Source organism: Acipenser ruthenus, chromosome 1 (assembly GCF_902713425.1).
Source record: "Acipenser ruthenus chromosome 1, fAciRut3.2 maternal haplotype, whole genome shotgun sequence".
Classification (NCBI taxonomy): domain Eukaryota; kingdom Metazoa; phylum Chordata; class Actinopteri; order Acipenseriformes; family Acipenseridae; genus Acipenser; species Acipenser ruthenus.
In genome coordinates, this window is record NC_081189.1 from 14,607,853 (window position 1) to 14,631,712 (window position 23,860).

Genomic DNA, 23,860 nt, shown 5'->3' on the forward strand with positions numbered 1-23,860 from the left:
GATCAAGTGCAGAACATTACCACAGACTGGAGTGATCTAGTGCAGAACATCACCACAGACTGGAGTACTCTAGTGCAGAACATCACCACAGACTGGAGTGATCTAGTGCAGAACCTTACCACAGACTGGAGTACTCTAGTGTAGAACATTAACACAGACTGGAGTGATCTAGTGCAGAACATTAACACAGACTGGAGTGATCTAGTGCAGAACATCACTACAGACTGGAGTACTCTAGTGCAGAACATTACCACAGATTGGAGTGATCTAGTGTAGAACATCACCACAGACTGGAGTGATCTAGTGCAGAACATTACCACAGATTGGAGTACTCTAGTGCAGAACATTTGATTGATTGCTTGATTTAGCCCTTTGTTTATTTTCTCTGATTGATGCCATTCTGTAACTGAATCTCTTCTTCATTCATCTAGCTATTCTGTATTCAATACACCGCTTTACTTTACCACAGTTCTTATATATTGATATTGATGCACCTTAGTCATATATTTGAAGTACTGGGGTTGGATTTCCCCAGGTAATTTTAGACTACGATACTTCTTTGATAAAATTTAGGGGATGATGGTCTTAAATAATTTAACATTGAATCTTCACCACAGCCCACACCAAGTTCTATCACCTCTCTCAAAGTATAACACTTTAAAATTGTACGTTGACATAGTTATGGGCACCTATTTAGTTCTACTACTATTACGACTACTACTACTACTACTACTACTACTACTAATAATAATAATAATAATAATAATAATAATAATAATAATAATAATAATAATAATAATAATAATAATACTTGCCTTGATTTGATCCAACCATGCCTTTTCTTCCTCACTCATATCCGTTATAAGCAGTTCTATAGAACACAATGTTAAGTGACAGCATTAGGTATTTCAAATGCAAATTATTCTGGATATTTGCAAAATACCATATTTTGCACTTTGGTTAGGACATTTTTGAGAGTAGCTATTGATATGCTATTTTGACATGCACCCGAACATACAGAGGATGAAGGTCATGGTGACCTTTTCCATGATACTAACACTGTAATTCTGGATTTACTGTAATGTGTGCTAACTATGTACACAACAGTTTAAATGATTAAAACATTTTACTGAGTTGATTGCACATTGGCTTGTTACTTATACTATTTGATTTGTAAGAGTGCAGGTAGCCACTAGGTGGTGCTGTTGGTATTCATATTTTACACACCTAAGTTATAACAAGACAAATGGACTTTGCATTAAACGTACTTTGATATTACAGGGGTAAGAACAATACCAACTTTGTTAGCTGCTTATTTTAAAATAATAATAATAATAATAATAATAATAATAATAATAATAATAATAATAATAATAATAATAATCACAATAATTTTTTAACACAAATCTTATTGTATTACTTGTATTGTAACACTTGAAATGTATTTGCTTACGATTGTAAGTCGCCCTGGATAAGGGCGTCTGCTAAGAAATAAATAATAATAATAATAATAATAATAATCAAGTAATTACCTGTAGATTCACAAGACATGTGCATCTCTGTATTTTGTTTTCACACAGTGAAGAGAATCCTAAACATAGACATCAGTTTAACATCCTTCAAGAGGAGGCACAAAATGATCAACTCTATGTTAAAAAAAAAAAAAAAAGGTTTATAGGTAGGTTTATAATCTTTCATCCACAAGCATCTGCAAATTTTACTTATGGTAACCTTTCTTAGAAAGAAAGAAAGATAGATAGAAATATCACATACAATGATACAGTTTCAATGCACGTTTCATTGCATCAATATAAACTAAGTTAAGCACAAATATGATATGCAATATTTGGACAGTTCTGAGTCTAGTAGGTACACCACGGGTTTTCAACCTTTTTTTGAAACTATCCCTTCTGGAGTTTCCGGCTCAAGTTCCCTTTACAATTTGCACTCCACTGAATGGTACCACAGTTGCTTATTTTAATATATAATTTATGTCACAACAGTCTGGGACTGACAACCTGCTGGTTTGGAACAGAATACCAAACAGTAGGCTTCATTCTTAAAACTTTTAATGACATTTCTTTGGATGCACAGAATTAAAAGACAGTATATGGGGAGCTCTATTATTATTATTATTATTATTATTATTATTATTATTATTATTATTATTATTATTATTATTATTATTAAAGCCAGCATAAAACTTATTCAAAGGGATTCGGAATAAATTTGTGTCGCTTTGAACTTTCTGTACTGTTGTGTTTTCTGCCTTTGTTTTTCTTTTCCGTATCCATTTCAATCAGCCGTTATTGCTGTTACTATAAAATACAGCCGCGTCCAATAAATAAAACAAAAAACCATCAACGTATGAGTATTATGATTATTATTTATGTTTACCGGAGCATTTATACTTCTAAAAAATGCCGAAATAGTGTGCGTCACTGATTAGTATTTAATTATACGACAAGTTGAAAACAGCAAAGTTAATGAGCAGCACAGACCGCTCTCCACAGGTAGAATCACCAGACCCCTGCTTCACCCACCCATATCAGGGTGGACATACACTCAATCGAAATCACGCATGCGTGTAAGTGGAAAGTACGGACGTGATAGATTCGTTGTTATTTTTTGTATCTGCTGTTCACTTTGAGCTGCTAAACAAAAAATAAATATGTATGCACAATGGTTTAGAGTTAATATATACTACTGTTAACAAAATCAATTCAAGATCATTATTTTCTTTTACTTTCATTTTTTATTTGTGCATTGTGACCCTTAGATGTACCCCCGATTGAAAACACTTGCAGTGCACGAATTTAATATAACTTAAAAAATACGATCCATGCAAAGGACAGTCAATGGAACTGCTCCATTACTGTATATTGCTTTGAAATCTTTGCACTTGTTCAAAAGATTGACCAATTTGCTCACTTGCTATATTTGTTATTCAGGTGCCGGTAATAAAATGCATTTATTTTAAATATAACTAAGTTAAAGCTGAATTTGATATTGTAAATGTTTTAATAGAGTGATATAAAGTCGACAACATTCTTACCTTTCGCATTTATAAAATGGCTACAAACAACCAACCAAAAAAAAACAAAAAAAACAGTAAGTTCTTGTCCTGCGCTTGTTTGACTCAAAAGAGAATACGCAGCATTTCTGAGAAATCAGCAAACAAGTATAAAACGAAAGTGAAAATGACACACTAGTCGCAAAGGAAGAATGTTATGCAACACACTTAACCGGCTTTCTGTCCCTGGAAGTTAGAAAATACAACGAGGCAGATTGAACAAAGTCTTTACTCGGGCGCAGTTTTACTCTCAAATAGAACAGTATCCATCCATGCCTTTCTTAAACTTGCAATCAAGGGGCATTTCACATTTTCAAGAATAGACTAACCGTATCTCTAAGAGCTTGGGGTACATTCTTTTCATTGAGGTATGACATGGACTGCAAATAATTGTGTTACTCGGGGCCTGTATTTAACATGAAATTCTTCACCTCAGGTGACATGTTAAGATGTAAATACACCACCGTGGAATAGCTTACAAGTTCACAACAAGAAAATAAAATGCATTCATAAAAATTACACAACTTATAAAACATGTTTAATATTATAAGCACCTTTTTTTACTATCAGGTGGTGCAAGTCGTGGACCCAGTTTCATTTCTTGCTGATGCTTCAACTACATGTCCGTCAGTACTGACAATGACGAGTAGCTTTGACATTTTCCTTCTTTGACTGACTGTAAGGGTAACAGAGCTAACCAGAGACTGGATAATGTTTAGTTGGGTGGAATTTCCTCCTGTCCGGTTGTTAGTAAATGAAGACATCCTGAGAGATGTCATTTTTAGTGGAGATCCAGCCCTGGAGGTCTCCATTGCAGTGGCCTCAAGAGACTGCTTGAAAGTTATGCGTGTGACTAAATGGGCCACTTTCTACGGTACATAGATAAATGCATTGTATAATACATGAAAATAACAACAAACTTAAATATTACATTTATTACAGACACAAAGCAATAATAAATTTATATCCCAATAAATGTTTGTTTTTTATTTTTTTTAATTTCATTTCCATGGTGTTCATTCCTGCTGGGATATTCTTAATATGCAAGACATCTTAATCAGACTGGCAAGAACTCAGCAGCCTCTAAAGTATTACTCCCAACACACCTAATTAAAAACAAAACCTTTGCACCACCCAGATCCTTTACCAAAATATTATTAATTAGTTACAGAGGCAAAGCATACAACTTGTTTAAAGAAATCAGATAATATTTTGGTTGAATGAGGTTCTCTTTCCTTGATTTTAACCCAGATGTTTGTGAAATCACAACACTATGTGAAGAAAAAACTACTGTAGGACTTCCTTCTCACACGTCATCAGTGCCGTGCAAACGGTTTTATTTCCACTTATCTTGTAACTCATTACCTGAAAGTTGTTTGGGCATTTCTAAGAAAAGTACAAGTCCATTATTACAGAGATGACGAAGTAAACAAACAGACGGGAAGGGACAGCAAGGATTTCAACTAAAACAATGGACTGATTGCAGACTAGATCCTGATGACTACATTGCCTCAGCACTTTAACAGCCAGTTTGTTTAGAATTCCTCTTCTGCATTTCTGGTACGGGAGACCTTGAGCTGCTGGAGCCTCTCGATGCATTCAGAGACCGTGCGCTCGCCGTGAACCTTATTGTCTCTGGTACGTACGTTCACAGTGTTGCTGCTCTTCTCCTTCTCACCAACAACTGCAAAACAAGTGAAGTCCAGTTAAAACTTATTTTAACACGGAACTAGGGAACTTGTACAATCCCACGATCACTAGCAAAGACAAACAAAAGGACAAATCACCACCGAAAAGTTCCACCATCTACTTGTTTCAATCTGACAATGGATTCCCCCATTTCAGAGAGAGAAATCATTCTGAAGCAGGCAAATCATATAAACTGCTGGTCACTTTATTAGGACCAGTCTCTGGGGTATGGTACACCCTAAATCTCTTGAACAAATGTTGCAGCTTACTTAAGCACTGTTGTGGATCAAGTCCACCCAACAATGCTGTGTACCCTGATAGCATTGGCTACTTTAAAAAAAATAACATATTTGAACTTGAATGATCTATTCAATTATCAAGATCCGCCAGCTACCTCTCTGCACCAAGTGTATGAAATATTAGTAACTGAAAAACTATTTTTGCACTGGCTTGCTTTACTGAACACTGTGGCATTCACTCCAGCATTCAGTAAAGCAGGCTTATTATGGAGAGAACAGTGTTGCAGAACTGTGCTGTGAACAAGACGCAATACACCTGAATCTACTGGGAACTTCATGTGTTACTGAATCGTGAGCTCTTACAAAGGAAGCCAGCCCCCTTACCCAGAATGAAGTTATACTGTGCCAGCTGTGCATTTCGTATCTTCTTATTAAGAGTGCAGCCTGGATCCAAGTCAACATCAGTCATCAGATGACCATCGTGAAACTGTTGGCGCACCTAGACATAAGGAAACACCACATGATTTTTTCTAGAATTACTTTAGGAGGAATAACATTATTCTACCACAAACTGGCCTCAACAGTGTATTTTTTGTTATTATGCACAACCTGCTCTAAATTAATTTCACTTGCGTTTAAAGGAAATGTAGATCAAAATAAATAAATAAATAAACACAGAAGATCAAGTATTAAAAAATGGTGTATGAAAAATAAATCTTAATGAGGGTACTTCTGAAGACCTTGGCAAGAAGGTATGCCTAATATCTCAGAATGAAGAAACAAAAAAAAGACTGCAACTTACAACATTTTACAAGAGTACTAAAAGTTTATCGTATCATTTTAGGTTGCAAGTAAGCCAATTCTCTTTCTTCAGCCAACAAATAAAATTGTACTCAGTAAGTTTTTGTAGGTTGGCATGCAACTGGTAATTTACTGTAATATATATGTTTGATGTGTTTTTAATTATTTTTTATTTTAGACATGGCATTTGACTTACGGAAGCGCAAATTGGCAGTACAGCTCAAAACGTCACTAAAAGAGATTACTTGCAATTGTCTTACAACACAATGTCACATCACTAGCAAACGATCGACTGCAGATCAGATGATTAATCAATCAATCAATAGAAAATGTCATATATACTACACACAAACACAGTATATAGATATAAAACACACTGAGCAAACAATCATGGGAATTCTTATTTGTTCAGTAGACTGTACCGCTTTTGCGTAGTCTTCACATGTGGGTCCCACTGGTATCACCATCACCTGACTTGGAGACAGCCAGAGAGGCCTGTTCATGGAATACACAATCATAACATGTTGCTTATTACAGATCACATTCCCATACAATACAATAGAACACTACGGGCTCTACTTTGGAGCAAGTGCAAATTCAAAGGCACACTGTGAAAAAAAGAAGAAAAAAATGTAATGGTATATATAAATCTATCAAGAAACAACTTAACTGGGAACAGATTCATCTCAGTAGTTTCTTGCTATATTTTAATAATTGTATTCCTCTCAAATAAATTACAAAATAAAAAATAAAAAGTCCTGTGTTTGCACTTCCATACAGGGCCCTAAAAGACACAGCTGAGCACACAATACCATTTGCCTCCATAGCTTTCAGTCAAGATGGCGATCATTCTCTCCACGGACCCCAAGATGGCACGGTGGATAATTACAGGCCTCTTCTTGTCATCTCCATCATTGCTGCAGAAAAAAATTAAAAAGATGCAGCAGCAATATAATGCAGAATGTAGATGCAATTAAGTACCACTGTACTGCACCATTTTAAAATGATAGGTCTCAGGATCACTGATTCTGTTATTTATTGTAGCAGTATCTCTTACAGTATATTCTGTTTTCATATCTTACAATTCGACACTCTGTGCTTAAACTGCACAGATCGGGAGGAGCTGGAAAATAAACATACCTCACATAGGTAAGATTAAATCTAATTGGAAGCTGGAAATCCAACTGGATTGTAGCACACTGGTGGTATCGTCCAATGGCATCCTTGATTTCAATATCAATCTGCACAAAGAAAGACCCTTTATTCCCACAGAATACTAACACCCACTTCTACAACACAGCATTATGAACACCCTTGTATCCCAGCACCAAACCTTACATGAACATTTAAACCGTTATATAAAAACACAAAAGTAAGCTCACTTGCCAGCAGTCGTAGATGGTAAATTAATATTTAAAAAAAAACAAACAAATAAAGTAAATTGGTTTGCCAACATTGTAAAGGCAATATTTCACCTTTCATCATCATCTTTCTCCACATTAATGTGGTGGCATTGAAATCTAAAGTATTTACTCCTTCGAGTCAATTGTAGGGTACAAAAATGTTTCCCGCTCCATGTAGCAGACAAGGATGTGCACAGCATCACAATATGGTACAGTAATACATTTCTGTTTATGCACACATAACACTCTCTGGATGTTTGTGCAGCTTGTGGGATATAATATTAATGCTGACAGAGGGTCAAAGATCTGGAATTAACAGGCTATATAACTGAGTGAACTACTGCCTAAGCAGATCGTAACAAATAAATAACGTTTATTTGACAACACCAACCAACAAAAATGTATCAAGTGTGTTAAATGTGAGCAAATACATAAACAGACCATTAAATGTGCTATTAGATTAACAGTTTCCAGCTATTCATTGATCTCATGCTGTACAGGCAAATTATCTGGATTTACCTTTGGTCCATAAAATGCTCCATCACCTGGGTTAAGCACCCATTTCTCTCCAAATTCATTCAGGCTGCTTTCAAGTTGCTAAAAGCACATTGGGAGGGAAAGCAGACATTTAGTGAAAAAATAAAATAAAAAATAAAAGCTTCATTAAACCAACACCTTTTTATATTGCAGGAATGCTGAATGGGGCAAGGTGGCACAGTATGCCAAGGTCAGAAGTAAAATGAATTTGGTGGCCTCTTATGCCGCTCATCAGCACCATGTCTGAAAACACTAAATTCACATCCACCTAAAACTTAAACCTTGCTGGCTTAAAAGAATAACCTTTTAGTAATAGGGATGGGCATGTGTAATTATTTATTCAAATAAATCGATTGGAAAATTGTTAATCGTTTAGAAAATTACTAATCATATAACTCAGGGGTTCACATAACTGGAATGCAGGTACACATGCGAACTATGGGTGTGGATTTCAAAAGAAGATATTCGAGTATACCAAGAATAAAAGCTTTGGACACCCGAATACTTGACCTCCAATTACTCATAACAGTGACAGGTCCTTAGAACGGATTAGCAGCAACCACACATAGGGACGCATGGATTCTGAAATCCAGCCGATATCAGCAGGAGACCGATAACAGAACTCAAACAAAGGCTTAACATTGCCCAGGTAGTTTGCAGTCAAATTCAGCCACAGGCGCATCACATCGCAGACCACTGTGCACAGTAAAAGATACAATGCTTGTTACCAAACCATTTCTGCTGGTACTCATGTGATACACCGACTATCAGCACTGTTGAAGGTCAGGGTTAAATAAATTTAAAAAAAGCATGTTTTGTAGTTTTAACTTGACTTTTAGTTAATGACATTCAATGACTTAACGTCTACTCTGTACTACATTATTTATAAAGCTTCTTGTAACAGAAAGTATACCAGGACCGGGAGGTATGCACTGCATTCAATATGACATGTTACATAATGGACACATGTATTTATATTTTATAGTTTCCCAATGAATTTATTGATTCATTATAACCTGTATGTTATTATGTTGTCTTTAATTATGCATATGTTGGTCTTTATGCATACTGTACTTGTATTACACTTCCTGTTAATAAATACAGCTACTTATTGAAGCATTGTCAAATAGTACCGCAAGTCGTAACACTTAAATTTTGGTATTATGCAACCATTATTTTTAGCCAGTGGCATGTAAAGTATAATCGTTTAATAAAATTACACATATTCGACTATTAAAATATATACGCTAATTCCCATCCCTAATAGGATTGGACGATAATGACATTCCGCAATCGATTATCGTCTGTAAATGATCATGATAACCGTGATTTATCGGCCGAATAAATAAAACATAAATTATTGTAATTTATCAAATTTATACTTTAGCACCATAACAACCGCTAGTTTAAGTCACTGAGTTTAGAAGAAAAAATAAAAAATGGACGGCATAAGCGCAGAGTTTTTAAATTTCTGGTGGGTGACCAGAACAAACGCTAGTATAAAAATACACCTATTGCAATTTGTATATTAATAAATTATGTAGCTTTCCTATAAAATACATATATATTTAAACATTTGTTAATTCGAGAATGTTTGCTTTCATAAAAAAAATATTGCCACCACATATATTAATATAACTAAACAAAACTGCTAACGTTACCTGGAAGCATTTGAATCTGCCATTGAGAATCAAACTAGGTTTAAAAAGAAAATGTGTACGTCTTTATATATAGTTGTATAGGAACATACAGAGATTTGCACATCGCTGCTTGTATGCAGACAGTTTAATCATTTATGCACTACCCTTTTTTACAATAGCAACGCCATGGGAACAGATATATATTCTATATATATATATATATATCTATCTATAGAAGAGCTTATTTTTCCTCGTGCGGTGCATAGGCTGCAGTATAGTACTCATGTCTTTACTGCAGTTTAAAATAAAGAAGCAACAAAGTTTTTTAGACTATATTAAACGTTTGCCATATGGTTTTGGGGTTTTTTTTTGTCGTTCTTTTTGCAATTACATTCAATTTACGTAAAAAGAAAATCCTGTGTCAAAATGTTTAATAGTTCCACATTCTACAGTAATTTTACAGTGAGCTAGCACTTCAATTTTACAAACAATATTTGTGTTTTTATGTTAGAACACCAGTCATGCTTTGCCAGTGTATCAAATGAAACCATGACGTAAAGTTAAAGCCTGAGCACATGGTTTAAAATCAATACTTCCCAATGTACGCAGTGCTCACACAGATCATGTTTTACACCTCACGCAGACAGTACAAAGCCGCTTCCTGCTTCACGGACGATAATTATGATTATTCCTAATGTATCCATGCTGAAGTGTAAACATTACTGTATAAACACTAATAATAAAACAACAACTAAGTGCACACAATTGTAACTCATAGTATATGTTTGAAGTATACCTTCTCAGCTTGGTCCCATACTGCAGTGTCACCAAGGAACTTCTCAGGGCGAGTGGACAGGTTGAGTTTGAATGTGAATCCAAACACACCATAGACAGCTCGCAGGAAATTCAGACAGCCCTTAATCTCATCTTCAATCTTGTGGTTACATAAATGAAGAACAAGCAATTGTGAACAGGCTTGCATTTCCCACATAATGTTGAAACTAAAAGGCGGCTTTTTTTTTTCCTCCCCAAAACTATTGGTTCGACATACATACATACATACATACATACATACATACATACATACATACATAAATAAATAAATACTTTTATTACACCACCATAACTAATATTAAAAGCAGCTCATTTCATCAGGCTGAAATACTACTTTTAACCACAAGGTAGTGCCAGCACATTTATTCAATGTTTTTTATTGCAACAATTGCGCAGAAGTTGCTACACATGCCATTATGAATTGAGGTATACTTATTAGTTTTTGTTTTTCTTTTAATTTTAAACTGTTAAAAACAGCCAAAATAAGAATTTACGATTTATTTATTTAAAAACATGACATATATATATATATACACACACACACATACATACATACACACACACACACACACACACACACACACAAGTTAGCATTGCCTCAAAAGAACCCATGCTCCAATCAATGAATCTATTTATAATAAATCACTACTTGCTGAAATAAAACGCACCTGCTCCATTGTACAGAATATGTGTGCATCATCCTGCTGGAAGCGGCGCACACGAGTGAGCCCCGTCAGCGCCCCCGACAGCTCATTGCGGTGAAGGACCCCGAAATCAGCCAGGCGGAGGGGGAGCTCCCTCCAGGAGCGGGGACGATTGTCAAACATCAGGCTGCAGAACATTCCACATTTAACATCCCAGATGGGAAACCTTTGCATCTCAGAGAGCAAATCTATTCAATTATTGTGTGGGCAAATTATTTTCTTTAGGTGTTAAATAAATTCAGGTTATTAAACTGTAATGCCAACAGAAAAATAAACATCTGTCTAAAATGTGATTATGGAATTCATGCTGTCTAAAATCTAAAATAGAAAAGAGCATTCCAAGTTAAATTAAATAAGAAATAGTTTTGCTATAAGTTTTCCTTCAATTCTAGTATATTTTTAATGCATTTCATGTTAGCAGTTACCAATACAAAAAGACACAGGCTCATTGGGCAACTTTTGCGGTCCTGAAGCAACAGCGATTCATATTGAAACCCATCAAATAAATGACATACCAGTGGCCTGGGCAGTTCATAGGCTTGAGTGCAAAGATCTCTTTCTCCACCTCAAAGGAGAACATGTTATCGCTGTAGTGCTGCCAATGCCCGGAGGTCTGCCACAGCTTGCTGTTGTAAATGTTTGGTGTCACCACCTCCTGGAAGCCTCTCTTCTGATACTCATTCTTGAGGTGCGAAAACACATCAATTAAAACCCATCCTAAACTAGCTGGTCACTAGATGGCGCTGGCTCTATTTCGATAGATACACCGACTCGTCTACCCCACGTTACATAGTCTGTAGCTGAAAACTAGAAGTGAAGAGCAGTGCCTGAACTCAGGTCAGGAAACCTTAACAAAAGACAGATTATATATGAAAATGTCATTTACTGCCATTATTCAGGATCTCTGTTTTCAAATAACTTGGTGTTCTTTTTTCTCCCCCCAACACCCACCTTTTTATATACGGGATAAACAAAGATACGCGTTGAATCGGTAAAATTAAATTCACTGTTTCGAGTGCTGTGAGGCACAAGAAACTGTGGATTGTCTTACCAATTCAACAGAGTTGTTTCTACCACTTAAAACATTTCTTCCTCACTGACACTTGTTTGATAACGAGATTCAATTGATTGTTAATTTGGCAACTGGATTTGGTTTTCGCTCCTTTTTTAAGCTTTGTTCAAAGTAAGTAAGGTAGGCATTAAAAAAAATGTGGTTGGTAAAAACGAAACAGGTCTTGCTGTTTAAACAAGGAATGAAAAACTACATCTCCCAGAACGCCATAGCTCACGGATTGACTGGAAATCAGTACATCTAAAGCCCATTTCACACTGGCATGCTCTACCCGGGTCAGGACCCGGTGTCATGCGGGTCGGCTACGCGACTTCACACTGCTTTTGGTAAAGCACGGTTGACCTGGGTGACAGATGCAAGTACATAACGTGCGTATCAAAGCCCCAGAAGCAGCTTGTTACCGACGCTTCCATCCAAGCTTATCTGGATTGAACCATCGGCCCAAACGTTGATTAGAGCAAATGTTTCTTCATCTCTGCTGCAATCTGTCTCATGGTGTGTCTTAAATCAAATAACATATGGCTAAACAGAATCAACAGAAATGTTCCTTGCGGCAGTGAAACCTTCACACAGGCGCAGCTGTTTGTTATTTCGTCGGCTTACAAATGGCCGTCATGCATTTTGTCTCGCTCAGCCCGGGTCAAAGCGTGTCGACCCGGGTACAACCCAGGTATGTGGTTTCACACTACGCAGGATTGTGACCCAGGTAGGAGTGCTGAATACACTTGTTTGTAATTTAACAAGCCAGGCAGGTATAAAAGGACAGGTTTCAAAGACAATAGCTGTTTGTGTTTGAAGTTATACTGTAAATAAAGAAGCTTTGTCACAATTTGTAATTATGAAAACTTTTTTTTTTACATTGTTAATGTATAATTGTAGTACTTTTAGCAAACGTGAAATACTAAACTAAAATTGAGAGCACAGTGTTACGTTTGAAATGTGTAATAGTAATTAACTCATTGTAGAAATGATTGTTACGTAATAAAACGGTATTCACTTTTATGTTGAATTGTTGACTGGATTCGTTGACATACTGTGGCTCCATTAATCAACAGCTTTTCATGATATAGTTTGCACACATAAAAACTGTAGTTCAGCAACATTTGCACCTCGGATTCAAGCAAGAAGTACAACAAAATGAAAGTGGCCCTTACCCTGATAAATTCAATTAGAGCATTGTATATAAAGGCTCCTTTTGGCAGGAAGAAACAGCTCCCAGGGCTCAGGTCATGGAAGAAAAACAGTTCTTGTTCCTGTGAGGAGAGCATTCAATTCTTTGTTAATTCATTCCTTACTGGCAACTCAACAATTATGCCATATGGCAATACAAAATTAATTAAATATTTTTTAGCCACCATTTTATTTTTTATTATTATTATTATTTTATTTTTTTCTCCCACTGGCAATATTTAAGAAAAAAAAAAATAAAAAAAAATAATAATAATAATAATAATATATATATATATATATATATATATATATATATATATATATATATATATATATATATATATATATATATATATATATATATATATATATATATATATATATATTGACCTGCATCTACCCAAGAGCCACAAGGGGGTAACCCTGCGAGTTAGTGGATGAGTTGATTTTGATAGTTCATAATCCACTTCATTCAAAATAGACTAAAGCTCCTCCAAAATGAGGAGACAGCACAATATAGACAATCTGCCTTAAGACTGGTTATCATAATCACAATCACATTCAGCCAGGGCAGGCCAGTTACATTTTTGTAAATCAGAATAATAATTTTGACAATTAATTCAAACTGCCATTAGCTGTCCAAGTCTCAGATAGTGTATCTACTTGTTTGAATTTCTAGTGAACAGGGTCTCTACAATCCATCACTCACCTTGCCAAGTTTGCGATGATCTCTGTTCTTTGCCTCTTCCTGAAACTTTTCCCAGTCCTTCAACATCTTGGAATCCGGAAAGGAGATCCCATAGATCCTCTGTAGGGTTTCCATATCAGCCTTACCTTCCCAGTAGGTGGAAGAGTTCTAAGGATTCAGAACATACAAAAAATGTCAGTAACAAACCATGCCATAGACAGCAATACAACAGTATCATAAAAAAACTAAACCACCAAGACCTACATTCACAGTGTGCACACTCGGTATACAGTCAGAGGTACAGATACCCCATACCAAGGTGTAATTAACCTATTGGGTAGGGAGTCAAGGGTAAGGCCACTCCAAAAATGTTCCCTAGTTTCAATTGGTTCCAGAGACAAAGCAACAGCCATTACTTCAAGCATCAATCAGCTATATTGCTGTCAGGACTGCTCTTGTCAAAACATTTCTTCTATCGGCTGTTGCTTTCGTACCTCTGCTACCTTTGCTATTGTGCTGCCGAGTGTCCTATTGCAGCTACTCGTTGGGTTGTGTGCTCGACTGTACATTTTAGAGAGAGTAAAAATAAAAAAGGAAAGGAACAATGAAAGCCTATTCAAACAGAGCAGAGCAGTTATGTGGCACCCTTCTGCACACCTGCTGTCAGGAGTTATTATACATTTTACTTGAGTATGTATTTGTATTGATTATCTAAAAAGAATTATTCTAACAAAAGACTCTTTTTAATGCACTTGTCATTTTCCTTTACATATCCAAATACATGTAGTGTAAAAAAAATAACTTCAAGCAGTTCCAGCTGAGGGTTTTGTCACATTTCATAAACCATGACGGTACAGAATACCTTTGTAAATTATTATTATTATTTTTTTTAATTATTGCTCATCATGATTAATCATACCTTATGAACCTTTATGGCCTTTATTTTCCCAGTGTGTCTGACATGAGGTCCTCTACAAAGATCTATCAGGGGGCCGCACCTGGAAATTCACAAAGAAAACATGACAAACATGAATCTATTTAAAAAACACACCAGACTTTATCCAGGTACATTTTTCTAAATGAATAAAAACAGTTTAATGGTATAAAACTAGCAACAACATGTTAAGTTACAGAGTGTGTAAATGCCTTGATATTGTTAGGAGAGAGACGGAGAAACAGGCACACACTTATTCCATCGGTGGACGAATGCAAGATAGACACCAAAATGTAACACGGTATAAAATAAAATAAAATAAAGTGCAGTCACGCAGCAACATCGATGCTAGTGCTCTTACCACTTTTGTACACATGCAGAATGTATTTGATTGATTTCAAATGCATCATAATAATCTATCCAATGCATTTCGCAAGTACTACTATTTAACCAACTCCAAGTGCAATTAATGGTACAGCCATTAGTGATGCATTTTTAAAGTAATCGCAGGGTTAATTGACAACTGAAGTCATTTCAGAACAACTAATTACACGAGGAACATGACTAAAAGGAGTTTGTTAGAACAGGGAGTAGTTTGAATTGATAGAGCAACGCTTCCTTGTTTGCAATTACTGTTGAGGAGTTTCAGTATATTTTTTGACAAATGAATTTGAACAACCTATCAAATGCATTTGCGAAGTCTGAGTGGCATTTGTAAGATTTACAGGTCTTTGCATTTAAATGCACTTTAACCCAACTCTGGATGTAGCACAGTACCATGCAAAAAAACATGAGGGTCTAGTCTGTGTTACCTGTATACAGTAGTGGTTGGGGTGTCCACCTTCTCATTCAAAATCCTGCACTTAAATTGGTTATACTGCAAAACAAAACAAAAAAACATTTCCGTGATCAGTGCTTGCAAACAGAGCTCCTGTGTGATGTACCCTTTTAAAAGCCAGCATACCTTGAACATCTCAAGCAGGGTCTCCTTCTTGATCTCAAGTCTCTCAAATGGCTGCTTCTCTTTCATGATCTTCTTACACAGGTTCTCAAGGGCTGGGAAATCATTACTAGACACACCTCTGTGAACACAAAGTATTGCTTGGTATTGTTATGGTGTAGTGTTTGAAGTTATGGAATGCACACAAGGCCTTACAAATACAGCACATAGGTACCGATCATTTTAACAAACACCAAGAGTCAGCAGTATCCATGCGAAAGGATACTCTTATCAAGTTACATCACTGATAAGTTGTGCACAGGTATTTGTAAAATATCTGCTTTTATGTATATCTGAATGTCTACATGCATGTTTCTGAACCACCAGCCTGGGCTGCAGAGCAACAAGCCTTGAAGGCCTTTGTCACCTTAACTGGGACCTGTTTTCTATGACCTACCAATCAACCGAATTCTATTGCTGTGGGAAGCATTGGATAAGCCAACTGAGCTATCGTTTAGCACAGCTGCTGTGGCCTTTGACAGTGGGAATCTCAGGTAGATACATAAACACAGAAAGCAGAATACTTGAGTGGGGAGTGACAAGTTGGGCCCACACAATTACCTAGACCAGGAGTTCCCAAACAGGGGGGGGGGGGGGCACACAAGATTGTTTCAAGGGGACCGAAGCACATACAATAATTCTTACTCCAAAATTCAGTTCAATTACTTCAGTTCTCAAATTAACCCAGAAGACACAAAGCTTGGGGGTATAACACATGTAAAAGTGTTGCATGCCGCCAGCCAATGTGCAAATAAAAAAAATGTAGAGTTTTGAAATTGAACAGTCCCGCTACAATAAAAACACACACCACACAACATGGTGCTGTAGTGCAGGGGTGTCCAATCCTGGTCCTGGAGGGCCGGTTTCCCTTTTGGATTTTGTTCCAACTGTGTCCTAAATTACTTCATTGGACCAATTATTGTTCCAATTAAGTAATTTAGGGTACAGTTGGAACAAAAACTAGGAGGGGCATCGGCCCTCCAGGACAAGGATTGGACAAATTGCTCATTTATATAGACATTTCAATGACTGTTGCGGTTTTGTAATTCGGTGTTATTCTATCCCCCCAACCCCCCCAAAAAACACCAGCGCTAAACATGAACACACAACAGGTAGATAATTATTAGTCCTGCTGAAATTCTTACACCAAAAAACAAAACAAAAACAAAAACAAAAAACGCTGAGTAAGAAGCTATGACATGTTCCAAGTAGCAGCTCCCTGTGTTATGAAGCGAGTAGGAAAGATAACATAACAGTGAACGAAAAAACAATCTTCAGAAGTGCATCGATTTCTGTTTTTTTGTGTAATACATTCTCACTGCCTTACGTAGTTCTGCTTTTTATCTAGTAAAACGTTTGCTTTCACGAAAGGGGTTAGAATGTGTATGGTAAAAAAACAGCATACCCTTTTTTTTCTCCCTGAATCGAGTGTCCAGCAATGCACCATAACAAAACTGTAAATCCTTTGCAACTGTAAATTTCAAGAACTGTGAAACTACATAATGTCCCTCAAATGTAAACATCTGACATTATGCACATCCAGCTGTTCATCATTGTGATGCAGAGCACTCTCCATTACCTGATGAAGTTTCTATTTCAATCTTTTTTTTTTCCCCCAAAGCCACGTTCTTTGTACAGGTTTTGCAACAGTGGTTAGCAAACTACATCGCTGGGGTAAACAACACACCGCGTCCACTATCTCCCCATCGCTGGGGTAAACAACACACCGCGTCCACTATCTCCCCATCGCTGGGGTAAACAACACACCGCGTCCACTATCTCTCAATCGCTGTGGTAAACGACACAGCGCGTCCACTATCTCCCCATCGCTGTGGTAAACGACACAGCGCGTCCACTATCTCCCCATCTCTGTGGTAAACGACACAGCGCGTCCACTATCTCCCCATCGCTGGGGTAAACGACACAGCGCGTCCACTATCTCTCCATCGCTGGGGTAAACGACACAGCGCGTCCACTATCTCCCCATCGCTGGGGTAAACGACACAGCGCGTCCACTATCTCTCCATCGCTGGGGTAAACGACACAGCGCGTCCACTATCTCTCCATCGCTGTGGTAAACGACACAGCGCGTCCACTATCTCCCCATCGCTGTGGTAAACGACACAGCGCGTCCACTATCTCCCCATCGCTGTGGTAAACGACACAGCGCGTCCACTATCTCCCCATCGCTGTGGTAAACGACACACCGCGTCCACTATCTCCCCATCACTGGGGTAAACAACACACCGCGTCCACTATCTCCCCATCGCTGGGGTAAATGACACACAGAGCCATTTAAACTTACTCGTTGTCAAGGAACATGTCATAGTAAAAGCCATTTTCGATGGGTGGGCCATAGCATAGACAGCCGCCATAAACCCTCTCCATTGCTTCACCCATGATGTGGGCACTTGAATGCCAGTAAACCTGGGACAAAATACAGAATTGTACTGTTTTAGAAACAACAAATATTAAAGAAGCGCATAGATATTGCAATTGTCTTTACTAATGTACTTTTTTTTTTTTTTTTTACACTTTAGTTAAGAACATAAGAAAGTTTTCAAACGAGAGGAGGCCATTTCGGACCATCTTGCTCATTTGGTCATTAGTAGCTTACTGATCCCAGAACCTCAACAAGCAGCTTCTTGAAGGATCCCAACATTCTAGATGAGGTCTTACTAATGCATTGTACAGTTTTAACATTACTTCCCTTGATTTAAATTCAGCACTTTTCACTATATATCCGAGCATTTTGTTGGCCTTTTTTATAGCTTCCCCACATTGTCTAGATGAAGACATTTTTGAGTCAACATAAACTCCTAGATCTTTTTCATAGGTTCCTTCTTCAATTTCAGTATCTCCCATATGGTATTTATAATGCACATTTGTATTGCCTGCATGCAGTACCGTACACTTTCCTCTATTAAAAGTAATTTGCCATGTGTCTGCCACGTTCTGAATGCTGTCTAGATCATTTTGAATGATCTTTACTGCTGCAACAGTGTTTGCCACTCCTCCTATTTTTGTGTCGTCTGCAAATTTAACAAATTTGCTTACTATACCAGAATCTAACAAGAATCAGCAATACTTACAGCTTGAGCCTCTTCATCATCAAACTTGAGCAGCTGTAGGGTACAGCTTTCTTCCAGCGGGCGGTCAAGGTCCCATAATATGTTGTTCACTTTTGAAATGACTGTGTTATCAGCCAAGCCCTGGCTGGTTAAACAAAACACAAAGACATTACCTTATCTGAATTGTAGCTTTTTTACTTGGTTTTTAATAATTTACTTTAAGCAGTGAGTTACTAAAAGCATTGTTATGTCCAAGTACCTGTATGTATATTATGTCAAAATACACTTACATTGCTGTATTACTTTTTAAAATTGATTAAAAAAAAAAAAAAAAAAAAAAATTAATTTACTACTCAAATACTCGTTCATTTCTAATGTAAAAATGTGCAAACTTGACACAGTATTTCTGAGAGAAGAGGAAGTTAAAAGTGATCAGCCACTACAATGGTCACCTGACTGATAATTGACAGGGAGGCGGGCACCCTTCATTACCTAGCTCTGCTATTGGCTAAGGGAGTACATGAGCAATGAAAATGGCATCTTAAAAAAAAAAAAAAAAACACCTTTTGAGGAGTATTTTGAGAAGTTAAACGAGACAGTCATGCAATGTAATCTTTGCAGCACAAGTATTTCGTTTTGTAAACCAACGAGTTAAATGCTCAGTCATCTCAAATGCAAGCACCCATCTGCTACTTTGGAAGAAAATACAGAATGTGGCAAAAAACAAACAAGCATTGCATCTTGTACTGAGGGCAGTGTTCGGTGACGTGATGACTAAGCGTTACTGTACCTACCACTAATCTGTGTCCAGCACTTCCTAAATATCATGCTACAGTTCATACCGAAAGGGGCATGAACTAAAGCAGAAGCATAACTGCATCAAGATCTATATTGCTGGTTTTTCAGAACTGTGTATACTTTATTAATTTAAAATGCATCAGTGTTCATTGTGCCGGCCTCTTTCGGCTTATAAAAGACGTATTTTGTATGTTTATAAGTGTTCGGTGGCTACCTCTAATCAAGCTGAGAGTGTATTTCTCACGCACCCTTTGCTCTGTCTGGTCCGCAAGCAAAGCTGGGTCTGTCCTACAAAGAGTTCAAGAGAAAGTGCACTCAACTTGCTTACAGGTGCAACATTTGCCAAATTATGAATCACCTAGAATTTTAGGATTGAGACATCATAGCAGTACAGCATTTCATGTTAGATTTCGAAATGTCACATTCTTCAATTTGTCCGTTTTTTGAGAAGTATAAGTAAAGCCAATAGGTTCTAATGGGAACATGACTTATAATTTTTCATATAAAAAAAATAAACATGCCATGCCTGCCTCTGTAAAACTGTGAGGATTGCTATGTGCCCCGAGTCCAGTCTTGAGTTGCTCCAGTCACAATCTAACTGGCATCTTGGCAGCAGTAGCAAGATACGACTCCAAGCACAAATAACTCAAGTACAGTAGCTGATGACAGTCTCTCACTACAACAGGCAACATCTGTTAATACTTGTATTTAGAATTATAATTTGATTCTATTTATTTATTAACAATTATATATTTCTCCATAACTACACCGAGTTGTGAGGGTTCAGTTTTTAATAATAATAATAATAATAATAATAATAAAACATGAATGCAAGTACAGCCTGTCCAATGGGTGTCCTTGCAGACAGCAAGCAACCCCATTTGGTACAGATAAGGAAAGAGACTCCCCCCTGCCACCACATCCATACTTCTCACCTGATTCCACATGCAAGCGTGTAAGGTGTGGTTTTCCAGGATTCTGCATCAATCTGCTTCCCATCGGGCAAGGTAACTATGATAGGTTTGCTCTCTTTTTCTGCTCTCTCACCCATCAGGGTATCATGTTCTTGTTTCAGTTTATTGTAGAGCTCCAATCGCTCACTAATGTACTGAGGCCATGGGCTTAACTGAGAAGAGAAACATTAGAGCTCTTTTTGAAATCCACACCTTGAACAGCTACAGTCTTGTGTTACTTATATTTCTATCTTTCAATTCTGTGGGAAAAAGTTCCAGGTTCATTAGCCTCCGTGTCAGCATCTTCAGAACTTAAGTATACTGCATATATACAAAATAGAGAAGGTCAGCATATAGAGAAGGTGATTACATCATTAAAGTTTGAGAGCATATGTATTCTTAAGGATTATCAGAACCACTAATTCTATACATAGCATACGATGGGAGCTAACACTATAAAGATATGAAGATCACCTTACCTCAGTACGACTTGTCCCATCTCCCCCTGCCTTTGTTTTCTTCTTGCCTCCATCTTTGCACTTCTCTCCTCCAGCACAGCCCTGTGATAACATTTAAAAAGTTGAGTGTGTAAGTAAGCTTCTGTTGATTTTCTGTGGATTCAGGCTGAATTGTGTTCATTACTATTTACATAAGAACATAAACTTTACAAAACGAGGAGAGGCCATTCGGATCATATTGCTCATTTGGTTGTTAGTAGCTTATTGATCCCAGAATCTGATCAAGCAGCTTCTTGAAGGGCCCCAGGGTGTCAGCTTCAACAACATTACTGGGGAGTTAGCTCCAGACCCTCACAATGTTCACATTTGAATGTGTAATAATAGTAAAACGATCAAGCAAGTCATACTAGCATTATAGTTAAATATAGTGTCTCTGGGGTTGAATATCAGAAAGAGGATTAAAACCATCAACAAAGTACAGTAAACATCGAGGACCTCGAATCATTTAGAAAAAAAAGAGCGAAATTGGGGTTTCTATCCTCGTTGTGTGCTATAACTCATTAACTATATACATTAATACCAGAGGCTAAAACAAATACAATGTATATGCATCTGCTTGCAAAACAACGAGTAATACTGACATCGCATGATCTCCTTCAGTATGTATTGTCATTGCATCAGATAGTCTCGATATCTGCCTCAGGTGCTGGAGGAGTGAAGTGGAGGAGTACACAGTAATGTATTTACACAAAACAAATGGCTGTAAATGTAAACAATAGGTTGTCAGTGGAACCGAGCGCTTAACGTTAAATTCACCTGTATTGTACGTTTATAAGTGTTCGGTGGCTGGTTTCTATTCGAGGCTCAATCACATTTAGATTTTTTTTTTTCGCCCACTGTTGTGCAGCCATGAGGATCCAGAAAAACACAACTTGAAAATACAGATATTTAGTACTAGCTGAAAGTTCCCCCAATAATTAAAAAAAATAAAAAATACTAATACCTCAGTTCCATTCACTTCAGACCTCGATCACTGAGTTTAACCCAGTATTAATTAGGAGTACTGTATGTAATGTATGGATATTTGATCAATTAATGCAATTTGATATAGAAAATCACATTTTACACATTTGCAAAGTTACTATATATATATATATATATATATATATATATATATATATATATATATATATATATATAGTAACTTTACTGTACTAGTAGTATTGTAAATGACAACCACGCATTTCAGGGCTTAGCAATATCGATCAATACTGTTTATTACCTTTTTCTCTGCTTCTACTTTCATTTTTTCCAGCTGCTCTGTTATTTTATCTGACTCCATGTTATTTTTGTCAATTTTAACTTCAATGTTCCACGTTGTACGGGATGTGTGTAGCTCTAACCACCTCGCCGGTGTTTGTTCATGTTCTACTCCTTCCGGATCCGTTTCGTACCGAAGGCTGATGCAACAACTCAGTAATAGACTGAACCGCAGCCCTTTCTAGTATCCATGGAGATAGCTTATGATGGGCGGTTGGATAGGTCTATCAGAAGTCACTATTTATGCAAGGCGGTGGGTCGTTTATTATCAGCCAATTAGATACTAGAGAGAAGCAGCACCGTTGCATTAATATTAACTCGATAGCCATGTGCTCTGTAAAATTGCATCCCACTGACTGAAGATTTAAATGTGACGTTTGAGGGAGCACTCACTGGCTACCGACATTTCAGAAGGGGTAGGTTTATCTCTGGGGTACCACAGGCTCCCGCCTCCTCAGACACATGCATTATTACAACATTGATCCGTACTATGAACTGTTCAAATTAAACTCCATGTAAAACGATGCTTCTACTGCACCTCTACTGATGTCCTAGGCAATTTGTATGTTTTAGATTTCGACGTTGCATACCATCGTTTCCTGGTAATCAGAAAATGTACAAATACAATAATATTTAATTTAACATTAACGTCAGTCAGGTCGGTTTAAACATGGCAGCGCTGAAAAGTCTTGCTCCGAGGCTACAGCTATACCCCTCTCAACGCTGGGGAAATTGACAGACAGGAGTGTCTGTCAGCTGTGACCTGAAGGTGAGTCAGACAGAGAGTACCATTTATATACCGTACTTGAAAGAGAATGGGACTTGTTCAAATGGTCAGTCCCTCATCAATTATAGCAGACGGAATAGCTTTGCAAAACTAGTACAGTACTACAAATCGATCAGTCTACAACGGCTTCAGTGGGACAATACCTAGCGTTTAGATATTTGTATTATTAATTTATCCTTCGGATAAGACGTAAACCGAGGTCCTATTAAGTGACTCTGCAGCAATAGTTCACCCCGTAATCTTCTCGATTTCGATAAAAGCGTCTGCTAAATGACTAATTATTATTATTATCAATCAGTCTTTATTTTATATAGCGCCTTTCATAGTGGACCACCATCAAAGCACTTTACAAGATGCAGTAATACCAAAATCCATAATACTTTAAATAATTATAATAATAATCGTTGAATTATTAATTATTGAATGCACTTAAATAAACAAACTGAGTCTATTTTAATAATTTTAAACAGCGGCAGATCTTAATTCTGTCACCCAATATATATATATAGTGTTAATTTAAATGTGGCCTGTGTAATTGTTTGCAAAATCTAATTCAGCTAATTTAAATCAACAAACCTTTGTTAGATAGGGGGCGCCACAATCTCAAAAACAAAGACCTATTTTTCATCTGGCCATGGACTACTAATAAATACATTGAGTACACATACAGGACAAGTTGGTTATCTTTG

The 23,860-nt window shown here is 37.0% G+C and overlaps 1 protein-coding gene across 1 annotated transcript; it reads right to left on the reverse strand.

Annotated features, from left to right (window-relative positions):
- Positions 1-3,993: 3,993 nt before the first annotated feature.
- LOC117404076 (threonine--tRNA ligase 1, cytoplasmic) lies at positions 3,994-22,594 on the reverse strand. Its single transcript, XM_034006752.3, has 19 exons — positions 22,347-22,594; positions 21,086-21,166; positions 20,589-20,779; positions 18,877-19,000; positions 18,090-18,211; positions 15,749-15,866; positions 15,597-15,661; positions 14,770-14,848; positions 13,872-14,018; positions 13,147-13,245; positions 11,436-11,602; positions 10,885-11,047; positions 10,179-10,316; positions 7,725-7,802; positions 6,943-7,043; positions 6,615-6,719; positions 6,225-6,297; positions 5,386-5,500; positions 3,994-4,757 (listed from the first exon to the last, which is right to left on the reverse strand). Exons 1-19 carry the CDS (start codon positions 22,404-22,406, stop codon positions 4,609-4,611), a joined length of 2,175 nt encoding a protein of 724 aa, XP_033862643.2. The 5' UTR covers positions 22,407-22,594; the 3' UTR covers positions 3,994-4,608.
- Between the last annotated feature and the right edge of the window lie 1,266 nt (positions 22,595-23,860).

Bases quoted from the DNA above. Each gene is read 5' to 3' on its own strand.
- LOC117404076 (XM_034006752.3), bottom strand. From the start codon at position 22,406: ATGGAGTCAGATAAAATAACAGAGCAGCTGGAAAAAATGAAAGTAGAA. The intron at 19,001-20,588 runs GTGAGAAGTATG...TTGTTTAACCAG, and splicing joins ACGCTTGCATGTGGAATCAG to CCAGGGCTTGGCTGATAACA. The intron at 6,298-6,614 runs GTATTGTGTGCT...TTCCATGAACAG, and splicing joins GAAAGCTATGGAGGCAAATG to GCCTCTCTGGCTGTCTCCAA.